This window comes from Anolis carolinensis, chromosome 2 (genome assembly GCF_035594765.1).
Source record: "Anolis carolinensis isolate JA03-04 chromosome 2, rAnoCar3.1.pri, whole genome shotgun sequence".
In the NCBI taxonomy this organism is placed as follows: Eukaryota; Metazoa; Chordata; class Lepidosauria; order Squamata; family Dactyloidae; genus Anolis; species Anolis carolinensis.
In genome coordinates, this window is record NC_085842.1 from 23,978,262 (window position 1) to 23,994,133 (window position 15,872).

At 42.3% G+C, this 15,872-nt stretch overlaps 1 protein-coding gene across 1 annotated transcript; it reads left to right on the forward strand.

Annotated features, from left to right (window-relative positions):
- The first annotated feature begins 1,943 nt into the window (after positions 1-1,943).
- Positions 1,944-14,356, forward strand: LOC100562277 (zinc finger protein RFP). The gene is made up of 7 exons (XM_003218028.4): positions 1,944-3,879; positions 4,752-4,847; positions 8,122-8,352; positions 9,661-9,683; positions 10,018-10,136; positions 12,113-12,145; positions 12,700-14,356. Exons 1-7 carry the CDS (start codon positions 3,472-3,474, stop codon positions 13,218-13,220), a joined length of 1,431 nt encoding a protein of 476 aa, XP_003218076.1. The 5' UTR covers positions 1,944-3,471; the 3' UTR covers positions 13,221-14,356.
- Positions 14,357-15,872: the final 1,516 nt, after the last annotated feature.

A 15,872-nucleotide genomic window follows, 5' to 3' on the forward strand; every position in this document is an offset into this window, starting at 1 on the left:
ATTGTTTATTCTTTGGATTTCTCCCGTTTTCAGAGTGTTGTTCTTTATTTATTGTCCTGATTTTAGAGTTTTTTTTAATACCGGGGGCTATCTGGGTTATCTAAGTCCACACTGCCCTATATCCCTATTCAATGTTTGGTGCTAAATTCGCAAATACAGTAGAGTCTCGCTTATCCAACGTAAACGGGCCGGCAGAACGTTGGATAAGCGAATATCTTGGATAATAAGGAGAGATTAAGGAAAAGCCTATTAAACATCAAATTAGGTTATGATTGTACAAATTAAGCACCAAAACATCATGTTATACAACAAATTTGACAGAAAACGTAGTTCAATACTCAGTAAAGCTATGTAGTAATTACTGTATTTACGAATTTAGCACCAAAATATCATGATGTATTGAAAACATTGACTACAAAAATGCGTTGGATAATCCAGAACATTGGATAAGCGAGTGTTGGATAAGTGAGACTCTACTGTAGTAATTCCCACATAACATTGCCATGTATTGAACTGCTTTTTCTGTTGATTTGTTGTAAAACATGATGTTTTGGTGCTTATTTTGTAAAATCTTAATGTAATTTGATGTTTAATAGGCTTTTTCTTAATCCTTCATTATCCAACATTTTCGCTTATCCAATGCTTTTATTTTTCAGTGATTGGTTTTGGGTGGGGGGGGCGCCAAAATTCTGTTCGCCTACACTTGAAAAATACCTAGGGCCGGCCCTCTGAATACCTTGGGGCTTACTTCTGTCCACCACATAATGTGTTTATGAAACCATTGGAACAGATTGTATGAAATGCAGTCTCGCTTATCCAACATAAACGGGCCGGCAGAATGTTGGATAAGCGAATATGTTGGATAATAAGGAGGCATTAAGGAAAAGCCTATTAAACATCAAATTACGTTATGATTTTACAAATTAAGCACCAAAACATCATGTTATACAACAAATTTGACAGAAAAAGTAGTTCAATAGGCAGTAATGTTGTGTTGTAATTACTGTATTTATGAATTTAGCACCAAAATATCACAATATATTGAAAACATTGACTACAAAAATGCGTTGGATAATCCAGAACGTTGGATAAGCGAGACTCTACTGTAATAGTACCACACTATTTTGCTCACTTGCAATACTGTGTCCAGTTGTGTATTCCTGCATGGGAGAATAGAATTGGACTACATGGCTCTTGGGGTCTTTTCCATGATTCTATGGTCTTGTCTCATGTCTTTTTGTCTGAGCATTCACAGAAAGGCCTAAGCCTACATGAGAGAGCATGAAACAAGAGCCTAATCCTACCGATAGCACTGTATGTTGCATGTTTGATGTCTCCAAAAGTGTCCTCCTACTTGAGGAAAACAGAGAGAGGCAATTAAGGGCGAATCAGCAAGAAGAAACAACCTGACAAGGAGGACAGATAACTGCTGCTTGTGAGAGGACTGCTAGTGAAAGGAAAACTGATAACTGAAATTCCTTTCTCAGGGCCCTTCCACACAGCCATATAACCCAGAATATCAAGGCAGAGAATCCCGCAATATCTGCTTTGAACTGGGTTACCTGAGTCCACACTGCCATGTATTACAGTTTCAAAGCAGATAATGTGGGATTTTATTCACTGTGTGGAAGGGACTTCAGGGCCCTCCAACACTGACATATAACCCAGATTACCAAAGCAGATAATCCACATTATCTGCTTTGAACTTGATTATATGAATCTACACTGCCATATAATAAAATTCAAAGCAGATAATCTGGATTGTCTACAGCAGTGTAGACAGGCCCTCAGAGAGAGGTGTTCTCTGCAGGGATTTCTGTTCCCCCAGAATGACTCTATGGCAGTGGTTCTCAACTTGTGGATCCCCAAGTGTTTTGGCCTTCAACTCCTAGAAATCCCAAACAGTTGACCAGCAGTTAGGAGTTTTGGGAATTGAAGGCCAAAACATCTGGGGACCCTCAGGTTGAGAACCACTGCTCTTTAACCAACTTCTTCAAGTGGCTTACAATGGAGTCACACTGGAAGACTTGAAGACTCCTAGAGAGAACATCTTCATCCATGGGACATAACTCTGTGTGGGCTGCACTACGTGTCTTGGGCGCAGGATCTCAGCCCTCTTGCGTTGTTTCCTCCTGGATTTCTGAAAGTGACCGTGTTGTACTTAGTCTCTCTCTTTTCTTTCTCTCTCCAGTCTCCTTGTAATCTGGACTTCAGTCAATAAATAATGCAACATATATAAAAGTTTTGCTTGTCACGAGGCCTCAATTTGTTTCTGACCTATGGTGAGCCTTCCATGGGGTTTTTCTTGGCAAGGTTTGTTCAGAAGAGGTTTGCCGTTGCCTTTATCTGAGGCTGACCTGCCCAACGTCACCCTGAGACATGAGAGAAACCTCCTACAGGATGGCAAACATCAAACATCCAGGCAGCGTCCTGGGCAGCGTCCTTGCAAACAGCCAATTCTCTCACACCAGAAGCGACTTGCAGTTTTTCAATTCGCTCCTGAGACCAAAAAAAAAAAAACCCACTAACTCTCCTGGCTGAGTCAGGATTGAAAGCCTGGTCTCCAGGCTCACAGTCTGACTTTCAAACCACATTTAACCTCCAGAGAGTTGTTTAGGCCTCAACTTGAGGGGCGCAATCACATGTGTCAAGAGTGGCAGGCCTCCTGTATAAACTACAGAAATCAATAGAAATCACTTTTTAAGGATAAGAGGCTAAACCTCTTATCAGAACTCATTTGGGTATGCTGTGTGTTTTCTTAATTTCAAAAGAAGACCAATTTGGTGTTGTGTGCCTTCAAATCATTTCTGACCTATAAGAACCCTACCACAGGATTTTCTTGGCAGGACACATTCATGGGTTTTTGCCACCTCCTCCTTCAAAGGCTGAAAAGTGGGACTTTGTCATTGAAGTCTGCCTTTGTGCCTGACCCATTGGGACCCCAAGGAGGGCCTACAGCTGGGTCTTCGGGGCAGGATTTGTGTAAATGTCAGGAACTGGAGACTTTGGAATAGGAATTCACTCACAGCCTGAAAAGCTGGAAACAAACTCTATTTCTAAGTAAAGCAGATTCACCAGAAAGTCAGTTCTAACTCTGTGGAAAACACCCCAAGTTATGCCCTCAGCAGCCCTGCTATTCTCTTCTTCTCTCTATTGTTTACAAGTTTTCAAGGTCTCTACAACTTACCAGAATAACAATGTTTTGACTAGAATTCTTTCCCAACCTTGATATACCAGGCGGAGGCAATTAACAGGCCCTGGTGAAATATCTTTATGATGGCATGGGGACCTCTTGGCACATTCTTTGAGATTCAAGAGCAGGTTTCCCAAAGGCTGAGGCACTGGAAGAGCTCAGATGTTGCAGAGCCAAAGGTTGGACAGAGGCAGAGTCATCGGCTGCTTTCCAGAAAGATAAAGTCTGAGAACTGAAAGTTAAGGCATTGTCTTCGCAGTGAAGCATCATCAATAGCCATGGCCTCTGGAGGCTCTATGAAGAAGTTCTGTGAGGAACTGTCCTGTCCCGTCTGCTTGGAGTATTTCAAGGAGCCTGTGATGATCATCTCCTGTGGGCACCATTTCTGCCAATCCTGCCTGGATCAATGCTGGGAGGGGAAAGAGGCCTCCTGCCCCCAATGCAGGGAGAAAGTGCAGCAACGGGGCATCAAGCGGAATTGGCAGCTGGCGAACCTGGTGGAAATAGCCAAGGAACTGGGGAGCCAGAAGGCGGAAGAGAAGGGGAGAGTCTGCCAGAGGCACCAGGAGCCCCTCAAGCTCTTCTGCAAGCACCACGAAGCCCCCATCTGTGTGGTGTGCGACAGGTCAAAGGAGCACGAAAACCACAACGTGATCCCTCTGGACGAGGCATCAAAGGAGTACAAGGTAAGAGGGGGTAAAATAGGAACTCCTAACAAGGCGTTGTGGTGTAACTACACCCTACAATATAGGTCTGTGGTTAGCAGTTCAGTGCCAGACTGAGGATACTGGCAATTGTAACCCAAAAGCACTTGTGGCTCTGAGGTTTGGTAAAGGTTAAAAGACATCATATTAACATCAGGCATTATATCCACAATCCTTGTGTCTCAGTTCACACCCCAGTATCCTGACTAAACAGAACAAACTGCAGTCTTCCAGATGTTACTGTACCACAACTCCCATTGGCACTTGTCATGGTGTCTTATGATGAGGAAGACAGGAGTTGTATTCTAGCATCAGGACAGCCACAGAAAAACACATGGAGAGCCAGATATGGCCTGTGGGTCTTGAGTTTAACACATGTGCCTTAAGGAGATGAGTTAAAGAATCCAGTCTCCTTTCTTCCAGCTCCAATGTGGATACAAAGCAGAGCAGAGGGTATGTCCTGGTGCTAAATACATAGACATCTCTGCCTCCTCGAGAGTCTTTGTACATTGAATCATCGAATGACTAAAGGTGTGCCAATTTTATCAAGCCTGACTTGTAATAGGTTTGCTGGAAATTTGCATGCAGCCCTTTCATCTTGTCTGGAGCTGAGTCCAGAAACAATGAAGAAGTTGCACCTTTATCTCCCACCTGGAGATGGGGCACAAAAATGGGATAATCCGGCCCAAGTCTTGATATCTGGCAATTCTGTTTCAGACACTGATTTTCATTCATTTCCACTGAGACTTCTTTATTGGGCACTTCAGATTACTAGGCATTGTATAATGCTCTTTATTAGAAAACTGTGAGCCTTTAACAAAAGAAGCGAGCAAGAACTTTGTCTACCTTTTCAGGATCGGATTGGGAATTTTCTGGAGTCTCTGAAGAAGGAGAGAGAGAAAATACTGGCCTTCAAAGCAGACGCAGCGCGGGAAAGCCAGGATGTGCTTGTAAGTGGCATTCCTACTAGAAAATGAGAAAGTAGGACCTCTTTGACTGTGACTCTGGAGAAGCAGGGAAGGAAATGCTTTGTCAAAAATATCTACCATTTATAAAATCCTAATAACCTACAGACAATAGCCTGATCCAAGCCTATTCCAGTGGCGGGCCCTTGCGAGTCTTCATAAGACGCTTTCTGTATTGGATATTGACATTTTCTATCATATATATATATATATATATATATATATATATATATATATATATATATATATAGCTGTGCCCGGCCACGCGTTGCTGTGGCTTAGTCTGGTGGTGTTGGTCAGTCTACATTAGGTTGTATTTATGCTGTGACTTCCACCCTTCTTTATACTCACATTAGTAGTAGTATTTGAAGTCTGTTACCTTCTTCAATTTTTGTGTTGATTGATAATTGCTTGAGATCCCTGTTGTCTTTGGTTTGTTGTTAATCGTGATGTCTGATTCTGGTGAGTGCGGTTTATATCTTATTGTGGTACAATAGTCTTTTTTTGTTTTGCCTGTGTAGGTGTTTATTATTGTTGTTGTTGTTGTGGTCATGAAGGCTGGATAAGTTAGATGCTACTGTATTGTTTTTTGGAGGCCCAGTGTAGCACTAACTGGCCTCTCAGCCTCAGTGCCTGGCTGCTTCTTGCCTGTGATGGTGTTGATTCTTATTGTTATTGTTGTCATTGTTATTATTGTAATTGTTTTTTTGGAGGCCAAGTGTGAATGTAGGGATTGGGGAGGTGGATGAGCACTGAATGGCCTTGTAGACTCAGTGCATGGCTGATTCTTGCCTGTGTAGGTGTTTATTATTAGTGGGTGAGTGGATGGATAGATGAGTGGATGGATAGAGTGGGTGGTCTCCTTGTTTCCTTTATTCCTATGCTGTTCCCTTTCTCTGCTCCGATCCTGAGCTCTCTGATAAGAACACACTGGTCAGAAAGGAGGGTAAATATAACCGGATCAATGGTCTTTCTCTCCCTTTTGCTCTTGGCCTTCCGGGCAGAGAGAAGGGCTCTTATCCTTGGCGTTCCTTCGCTTCCCTTCCTCCTTCCTTCGTTCTATCCGTTCTATCCGTCCCAGCCTTTCCTGCCTGCAGAGCCATGGAACTGGTCAGTAGGTTGGATGGCGGGGAAAGGGAGAAGGAAGAGGTCTCTAATTGAAATGCATGGACTCCATGCCATGGGGTGCTGGGATTTGTAGTTTGCATCCAGTCCAACCCCTTTCTTTCTTTTTGTCATGGAGGAAGAACCCACCCAAACCTCTCAGACAGATGGCCATCTGGTTTAGTTGTGTTGTTATAGTCACGATGCATTGTTGTGAGTTTTATGGGTCCGGATTGTGGTTTTGTGGTGTGGTTGTGTTGTTACAACCAGGAAGCATTGTGTTGTCAAGTTTTGTATTTCTGGGGCGTTTAGTTGTGTGCCAAGTTTCGTATTTCTGGGGCGTTTAGTTGTGGTGTTATAGTCACGATGCATTGTGAGTTTTGTGGGCCTGGATTGTGTTTTGTGGTGTGATAGTGTTGTTACAACCAGGAGGGAAGGCTTTTGCATTGTGTCGCCAAGTTTCGTATTTCTGGGGCATTTGGTTGTGGTGTTATAGTCACGATGCATTGTTGTGAGTTTTGTGGGTCTGGATTGTGTTTTGTGGTGTGATAGTGTTGTTACAACCGGGAGGGAAGGCTTTTGCATTGTGTCGCCAAGTTTCGTATTTCTGGGGCGTTTGGTTGTGGTGTTATAGTCACGATGCATTGTTGTGAGTTTTGTGGGTCTGGATTGTGTTTTGTGGTGTGATAGTGTTGTTACAACCGGGAGGGAAGGCTTTTGCATTGTGTCGCCAAGTTTCGTATTTCTGGGGCATTTGGTTGTGGTGTTATAGTCACGATGCATTGTTGTGAGTTTTGTGGGTCTGGATTGTGTTTTGTGGTGTGATAGTGTTGTTACAACCGGGAGGGAAGGCTTTTGCATTGTGTCGCCAAGTTTCGTATTTCTGGGGCGTTTGGTTGTGGTGTTATAGTCACGATGCATTGTTGTGAGTTTTGTGGGTCTGGATTGTGTTTTGTGGTGTGATAGTGTTGTTACAACCGGGAGGGAAGGCTTTTGCATTGTGTCGCCAAGTTTCGTATTTCTGGGGCGTTTGGTTGTGTTGTTATAGTCACGATGCGTTGTTGTGAGTTTTGTGGGTCCAGTGTGGTTTTGTGGTGTGATTGTGTTGTTACAACTGGGAGGCAAGGCTTTTGCATTGTGTTGCCAAGTTTTGTATTTCTAGGGCATTCTAGTTGTGTTGTTATAGTCATGAAGTGTTGTTGTGAGTTTTGTGGGTCCGGATTGTGGTTTTGTGGTGTGGTTGTGTTGTTGTAACCGGGAGGCAAGGCTTTTGCATTGTATTGCCAAGTTTCGTATTTCTGGGATGTTTGGTTTTGTTGTTATAGTCACTGCCCCCACAACTTTATCCTTTTATATATATAGATATATATAATCTTTATTAGGATTTTATTACAGTAGCTAAAAGCATATGATTCTAAAATCATGAAAGATTAAAAAGACAAAAGAGGACAAAGATAATTAAATAGGCACAGAAAAGAATAGAAACTAGGACTAGGCGGGTGGGAGAAAGAAAGGGAAGAAGGTGTACAGAGTTAATAAGGATAGAAAGTAGGATAGTTAGATATGTGACATTAAAAGTGGGGAGAATATTTTTATTTTTATTTTATTTGGTGTTGACTTCCTGAGACTTTTCTCTGAGGTGTGTATCCTTTTCCATCTTCCATTGGTGTCTCTTGATTTTTCCTCTCCTGTCATCTTCCGATATCTCTGATTTCTGGGATCTTGTCTTCTTCTTCATCAGCAAAAGCTCTGACTTTGTACTCCTGGCCCTGTATTTGTGGCCTGGCCGAGAAAAAGGTGTAGTCTTTAGCTCCTTCGTTTTTAATTCTCCAGCTGTCCTGCAAATTCAGATCATTCAACATTCTTATCAATGATTTTGGAAGATTTCCCATTTTGTTTATTTTAGTTTTCTCCGTACTGTTTGTTTCTTTTGATCTGTCCATTTCACTATTTACCACCCCATTAAAGTCCCCTAGTGTGATCAGATGGTCATACTCCTGATCACTTATCTGGATATTCAATTTTTCTACGAAGGATGACTTAGCATTTTCTATCTGAAGGGACACAAGTTGCTTTTCAAGGGAATATGAAGAATTCAGCCCAAAGGCAGTTTCTTTCTGCCCCTCACCCCTGTTTCTCCTTTCCTTTACTATAGGAGAGAGCTCAGAGAGAGAAGGATAAGGCTGTGGCTGCATTTAGACTCATGCACCAGTTTCTGGAAGAACAAGAGACAAATTTTCTGGCAAAAATAGAAGAGGTGGAGAGAGAGATTTCAGCCAAAGGAGAAGAACATCTGGCCAGACTCTCCAAAGAACTCTCCTCTCTCTCGAAACTCATCCAAGAGATGGAGGAGAAGCATCATCAGCCGGCAAGTGAACTCCTCCAGGTAGGAAGACAGTAACACCTCAGCTTTCTCATGGTTCAGTGTACACAAAGGTGGGATTGTCCAGGCAAGAAGTCCATAATCCAGGAACAGAGTGAATATGACAGTCCAAGATCCATGAATTAGAAATTAGTCTATGTGGGAGGATTGTGTTGAACGCAGAACTGAAGTCTGCAAAAAGCATCCTCACATAGTTCCCCCGTCACTTCAGATAGGTCAGAGCAGCATGGAGTGTGATGGCTATGGTGTCCTCTGTCAATCTGTTGCCCATCTATATGCAAACTGATGTTTGTCCAATGTGTTTGGAAGGCAAGAAATGATAGGCCTCCCAACCAGATTTTCAAGGCACTTCATGATGATGGAAGTGAGGGGCACTGGTCTGTAGTCCTGAAAATTACCAGTAGGGGACTAGTAATTGAGAAGCTAGAAGCCAACCATCTTCTTTCCATATATATATATATACACACACACACACATACACATACACACACACACAATAGAGTCTCACTTATCCAAGCCTCGCTTATCCAAGCTTCTGGATTATCCAAGCCATTTTTGTAGTCAATGTTTTCAATATATCGTGATATTTTGGTGCTAAATTTGTAAATACAGTAATTACAACATAACATTACTGCGTATTGAACTACTTTTTCTTTCAAATTTGTGGTATAACATGATGTTTTGGTGCTTAATTTGTAAAATCATAACCTAATTTGATGTTTAATAGGCTTTTCCTTAACCCCTCCTTATTATCTAAGATATTCACTTATCCAAGCTTCTGCCGGCCCATTTAGCTTGGATAAGTGAGACTCTACTGTATATATATATATATATATATATATAGAGAGAGAGAGAGAGAGAGTTATATATGCCTTTTTGAAATGCAAGAATTCCTCAATTGCAATAAAATAAAATGAAAAATGCAGGAATAGCCGTGGTGATGAAAGGCAGGTTGTCAAGGGTGGTTTGACGTATGGTCACTGGACCATGAACAGTGCAATTGAAAACATCTGCAGTGTCAACCTGGCATGTATCTGCTATCTGCTATCAATGATAACATGACTGTAGTGGAATATGTGGCCCATGCCATACAGTATTTAGGTGGCTTTACCAAAAGGCTTTTGCAAAATCATGGCACTGAAGTGGATGCCCCATTATGTAAATCCATTTCTCTTTGTGGAGGGAGGGCGGTTTCACCCGACTAGCTTTACTTCAGCCATTTCAATTAGCTGGAAACCCTCCATTTTTGGAATGTGCACCTAGTCTCCATGCAAATGCTTGTCCTGAATTCTTTTTTTCCCTCATTTACAGGACATCAGAAGTTTCTTACAGGGGTAAGTTAATCTCCCATAAACACTTGGATTTACATATGAAGCCCACCCTCTCCTCAGGTAGAAATTGGTGTCTGGGGTTCAGTGGTGGAGTTGGACCTGATGGCCCATGAGACCCCATCCAACTCTGTTATCTTGTGGGTACATCTCTACACCATGGAATTATAGCAGTTTAACTGTAATGGCTCAGAGCTATGGAATCCTAGGAGTTGTAGTTGGGTAAGGCATCAGCACTCATTGGCATTGTTATGGCATTAAGCCATAACAGTGAAAGTGGTGTCAAACAGCATTAATTCTTTAGAAGATGCACCCTGTGATATTTTTCTATTTCCTGCAGTTATAAGAAAAAGGGGAAATTTGGGACCCCTGTGGCTTTTTCTCCTGCCCTAAAATGGAAGATCTGTGACATCTGTGATATAAATCCCTTTCTGGAGGGTGTCATGAAGCAATTAAGAGGTAAGGCTGATTGTCTGCAAGGTTTTTCAGTGAGATGTGACATTGGTCTGAAAGGGGAAATGAAATGCTTCAAGGCATTGGGAAATTTAAGGTCAAGAAACAGCCCTTTTTATTTTAAACTTGAAACAGAACCATATTATCTAATCCAGTGGTTCCCAAACTTATTTGGCCTAACGCCCCCTTTCCAGAAAAAAATATTACTCAGAGCCCCGTGGAAATTATTTTTTTTAATTTTTAATAGCTATTAAACATAAAGATATATGTATTAATGTTTCTACCTTTTCCCTAAAATATAGTAAAAAATGTGTAAATTAGAAACATTGAAGTTTGAAATTATGAAACTATTTTTTGAACTCAGAATAGAAAGGTCATACAAAAAAATGCACCTGTGTCCATCACCGGTGGTAGTGCCCAATTTGGGAATGACTGGTCTAATCTGTTCTATTGTTTTTTTAAAAAAATTATTTCACATGTGAATTTCATCTGTGAATCAAACTTAAATATAAATATAGAATTCCCTAGCCAATCCTAAACCTGTTCATTTACTTCATCAAATAAATATATACACAGATACTTACAACACACACACACACACACACACCAGATATAACATGTGATTTCTGGCTGGTGTACTAATAAAATCAGTATTAATGTATTATTTTATTGTTTTGAGTTGTATTAAACAGATTAAAATACTTTAAATACGTCAACAAGGGGAAAACAGTTTAAGAAATTTAAACCATCTGAAGCCATGTGTTTTAAGAAATTGACACATTTTATTTTGTCCCAAATAAAACCAATGTCAGCATAATAATCGGAGAGGCATACGTATATAGGGAGAGGGGCTCCTTCAAGATCCCAAGCCCTTGAAGGACACCAAGGACCCATCTACACTGAGATACAAAATCCAGATTATCTTGAGTCCAGTGCTTCTCAGGCCCTCTGGTGCAGGGAGCCAGTGGTATTCCTTTTCTAATGTGACCTGAAGAGAAGACTATTGACCAACCAACACCTGAGAGAACCTTATTGTGTGTTAAGATTCATTCCTTTGTGACCACCGGAGCCAGACCATTCAGCCCATTTATCCAGTGTGACTCTGTGGCCCACCTTTATCAGACATTGGCCACAGTGTCACACTGGAGGCCTAGAGATCCCTAGAGAGGTGTTCTCTGTAGGAAATTCTAGGTCCTCTAGTGTGACTTTGCTCTCATCTACACTGACCATTTAGTACAGTTTGAAACGAGCTTCCAACCACAGTGGCTAAACAAGAAATCCCTCTAAAGTGTGCGAAATAAAGCTCTCCATGTGCATTTGAATAATCACCATCCGGGTCTCAAACTGGTTCCAGGATTTCCTGTGTAATCTCCAATTTCCCGACATCAAGTTTGAAACTGACTTACAGCAAGTGGTCAGGATGGATGTCTGCTGTAGGATCACTCTTTTGAGGTAGCTGACCATCGAGTCATACCGGAAAGCTAGATGATTCCTAGAGAGAACATTGTCAACAGTTCATGAATAATGGCATCTATTGGTCTGAGAGTTGACTGGCATTTCTATATAGCAGCCTTCATTATTCATACATTGAGACATATCTAAGGGATGAAGGAGACAGAGGTCTCTTTCCCGCAATCCGTCCTTTGTCTCCTTCCAGTGTGAACTAGAGAAGAGTGGCCCCTTCCGCTCAGTCACCTTTGTCCATGCATGAAATGTTTCTGCTGATCTACTGCTATGGAGACTGCACATTGCAGCACAGGATGCATTGACTGTATTCCATGCCTGGTCATACATTGTGTGACAATGCAGTGATGCACATTGGACAACCAATGCCACCATTCCCAAATGAGGCATAACTGGGTGCAGGTGAAGTTACGCTTCATCTCTTGCGTGAAGGATCTCGGCATTCTTGCGTCGTTTCCTCTTGATTTCTTAGAGTCACCATGTCCTGCTCAGTCTCTCTCTTTCCTTTCTCTCTTTAGACTCTCTGGAATCTGGACTTCAGCAGCAAAAAGGTAAACAAGAAAAGTTTACTTCAGAAGGGGTTTGCCATGGCCTTCTCTCTGAGCCTGAGAGAGCAGGAGTTTTAAACCACATTAATTCAACAGTGTAGATGCATTCTTAGATGAGCTTAATGGCACCCGTGGGTTTTATGGCTGAACTGAGAATCGATCCCAGGTTTCCAGAATCACAATCCAGAGCTCAAATCACCAAACATTCCAATGTTAATCTTAAGAAAGAGGGGGACATAACGTTGAACTTTTTTGATTTCAGGGGATGGGAGGATTTCCCTGTCATTTTATAAGAATGTAAGATGGAAGTTGAACTCTCTAGCAATTTACATCTGTCTGTCCATCTTTTCCCGTCCTTCCTTCCTTCCTTCCTTCCTTCCTTCCTTCCTTCTTTCCTTCCTTTCTCCCTCCCTCCCTCCCTCCCTCCCTCCCACCCTCCCTCCCTCCCTCCCTCCGTCTTTCTTTCTTTCTTTCTTTCTTTCTTTCTTTCTTTCTTTCTTTCTTTCTTTCTTTCTTTCTTTCTTTCTCCATCCCTGATCTGTTTCCACCACCAACAGTACGTGTGACTCTGGATCCAGACACAGCCCATCCTCAGCTCATCCTTTCTGAAGATCGCAGGCGTGTGACATTGGGAGAGAAAAGGCAATATCTTCCTGACAATCCTGAACGATTCAATCGACGCCTTTTTGTGCTGGGCCAGGAGGGATTCAGAGGAGGCAGGCATTTTTGGGAAGTCCTCGTGAAGGATGGGAAAGCATGGTCTGTGGGAGTTGCCAGAAAGTCTGTGCAGAGAAAGGGCTTCATTCCCGACGGCCCTGATGCTGGGATCTGGGAAGTGGAAAAGGGTTTATTGGAATACAGGTTCTACTCCAACAATGGGGTGATCCGACGTCTGATTCTGAGCGAGGAGCCCAAGAGGGTCCGAGTGACACTGAACTGCGAAGGGGGTCGGGTGGCCTTTTACGATGCAGACTCAGCAGCCCTGATCTATGAATTCCCTCCAGCCTCTTTCTCGAGAGAGACCCTCGTCCCATTCTTTTCTGTGTGCTTTGTAGGCCAACTGGAGCTCTCTTCCTAAGGATGGAGAGCAATGTCCAAAACTCACATCATCTGAGACACAGCTCTGCCTCCATAGCCTGTAACTGAAATCTGAAGGATCCACATTGGAAGAAATCGTCTGGCTGCTTCTCTGAGGTAACCAAGTCAAGCTGAAGACACTTTCAGCTTTTGTTGACCATTTCTGCTACCTAGGCAGCCACTTTTCCACAAAAGTCAATGTTGATGCTGAAATACACCATCTGTGCACTGAGTGCATTTTTTTTTTAAATAAAGCAGAAAGGGTTTGAAGATCAGGACATTCATGGGGATACCAAGATGCTTGTGTCTAAATCTATTGCCCTTCCAACTCTATTGTGTGCCTGTGAAAAACATGGACCATCTAGAGATGTCATTCTTGACATCTGGAATAATTCCAGCAGCTTTGCCTTGAAATTTGATTCCATTGACAGAGATGGATAAACACTTTTATATTGAAAGACAAATATGTCCAGAACCTCTAGAGCAATTGGATAGTGAAGGATGGTTTCTAATCTGTATTTACTTATCCTGGAGTGACAATGGGGAGTCAATTAAAAGGATAAGGTGCAATCAAAAGAATGGTAAATCTATGCATTATGTATGTTTATCTAATGGTTAACATTCATATTCAAGAATATGGCTATGTGATGCCTTTTTCTGTGTATCTGCAACAGATTAATCAATTGTAAATAAAATGATTAAATGTTTAAATAATTTTAAAAAACGCCTGCAAATTTCTTGGGAAGAAAACTGGTGGAAGAGCCTCAGTGTTCTGGGAGACACAAAGACCACCAGCACCCAAGCCATGATCCTCCTCCATCCACTTTGCTGGACTGGCCACCTGGTCTGAATGCCTGGTCACTGTCCCCCAAAGGAGTTATTTGACTCTCGGCTCAAGAATGGATAACAGAATGTCAGTAGACAGTGAGGGAGATATAAAGATGGGATTCAAGCTAACTTTCAATAATGTGGAAGAAACATAAAGAACTGGCCTTCCAGCATTGGAACTGGAGTTCAGCTGTTACCAACAGTTCTTTGGATTTTGAAAAGGCGCAAATAGTGGGCGAATGCGGAAAATGTGCCAAGAGGAAGGTGGTTCCTGGGGTGGATTTACAGTGATTTCCTTCCTTTCTAGCACTGGGGAACTTCAGTACATATGAAGAGGGTCTCGGTGTCTTAGCAGATCACAAGGTGAATATGAATCAAGTGTTCTTCAAAAGCTAAAACAAGCCAACTCAATTCTAGGTTGCGTCAATAGCAGCATAGTATCTAAATTGAGGGAAGTAATAGTACCACACTATTTTGCTCACTTGCAATACTGTGTCCAGTTGTATATTCCTACATGGGAGAACGGGGTTGGACTGGGTGGCCGTTGGGGTCTCTTCCATGATGCCATGGTCTTGTCTCATGCCTTTCTGTCTGAGCATTCACAGAAAGGCCCAAGCCTGCATGAGAGCTGATGAAACAAGAACCTAGTCCTACCGATAGCACTGTATGTTGCATGTTTTATTTATTTTATTTTATTTACAGCATTTATATTCCGCCCTTCTCACCCCGAAGGGGACTCAGGGCGGATCACATTGCACACATAAAGGCAAACATTCAATGCCATGACATAGAACAGAGACAGAGACAAGACGCAGGCTGGCCTCGAACTCATGACCTCTTGGTCAGAGTGATTTGTTGATTTGTTGCAGCTGGCTTGCTTTCCAGCCTGTGCCACAGATGTCTCAAAAAGTGTCCTCCTACTTGAGGAAAACAGAGAGAGGCAATTAAGGGCAAATCAGCAAGAAGAAACAACCTGACTATGAGGACAGATAACTGCTGCTTGTGAGAGGACTGCTAGTGAAAGGAAAACGGATAAAGATGAAATTCCTTTCTCAGGGCCCTTCCACACAGACATATAACCCAGAATATCAAGGCAGAGAATCCAAAAATATTTGCTTTGAACTGGGTTATCTGGGTCAACACTGTCATATATTCCAGTTCAAGCAGATAATGTGGGATTTTATTTAGCTGTGTCGAAGGGGCTTCAGGGCCCTCCAACACTGACATATAACCCAGATTACTAAATCAGATAATCCAGATTACCAAAGCAGATAATCCACATTATCTGCTTTGAACTTGATTATATGAATCTACACTGCCATATAATCCAATTCAAAGCAGATAATCTGGATTGTTTATAGCAGTGTAGAAAGGGCCTCAGAGAGAGGTGTTCTCTGCAGGGATTTCTGTTCCCCCAGAATGACTCTATGGTGGTGGTTCTCAACCTGTGGTCCCCAAGTGTTTTGGCCTTCATCTCCCAGAAATCCCAGCCAGTTGACCAGCAGTTAGGAGTTTTGGGAATTGAAGGCCAAAACATCTGGGGACCCTCAGGTTGAGAACCACTGCTCTATAACCAACTTCTTCGAGTGGCTTACAATGGAGTCACACTGGAAGACTTGAAGACACCTAGAGAGAACATCTTAATCCATGGGACATTGTGTGGGCTACACTACGTTTCCTGGGCGCAGGATCTCAGCCCTCTTGTGTTGTTTCCTCCTGGATTTCTGAAAGTGACCGTGTTGTACTTAGTCTCTCTCTTTCCTTTCTCTCTTCAGTCTCCTTGTAATCTGGACTTCAGTCAATAAATAATGCAACATATATAAAA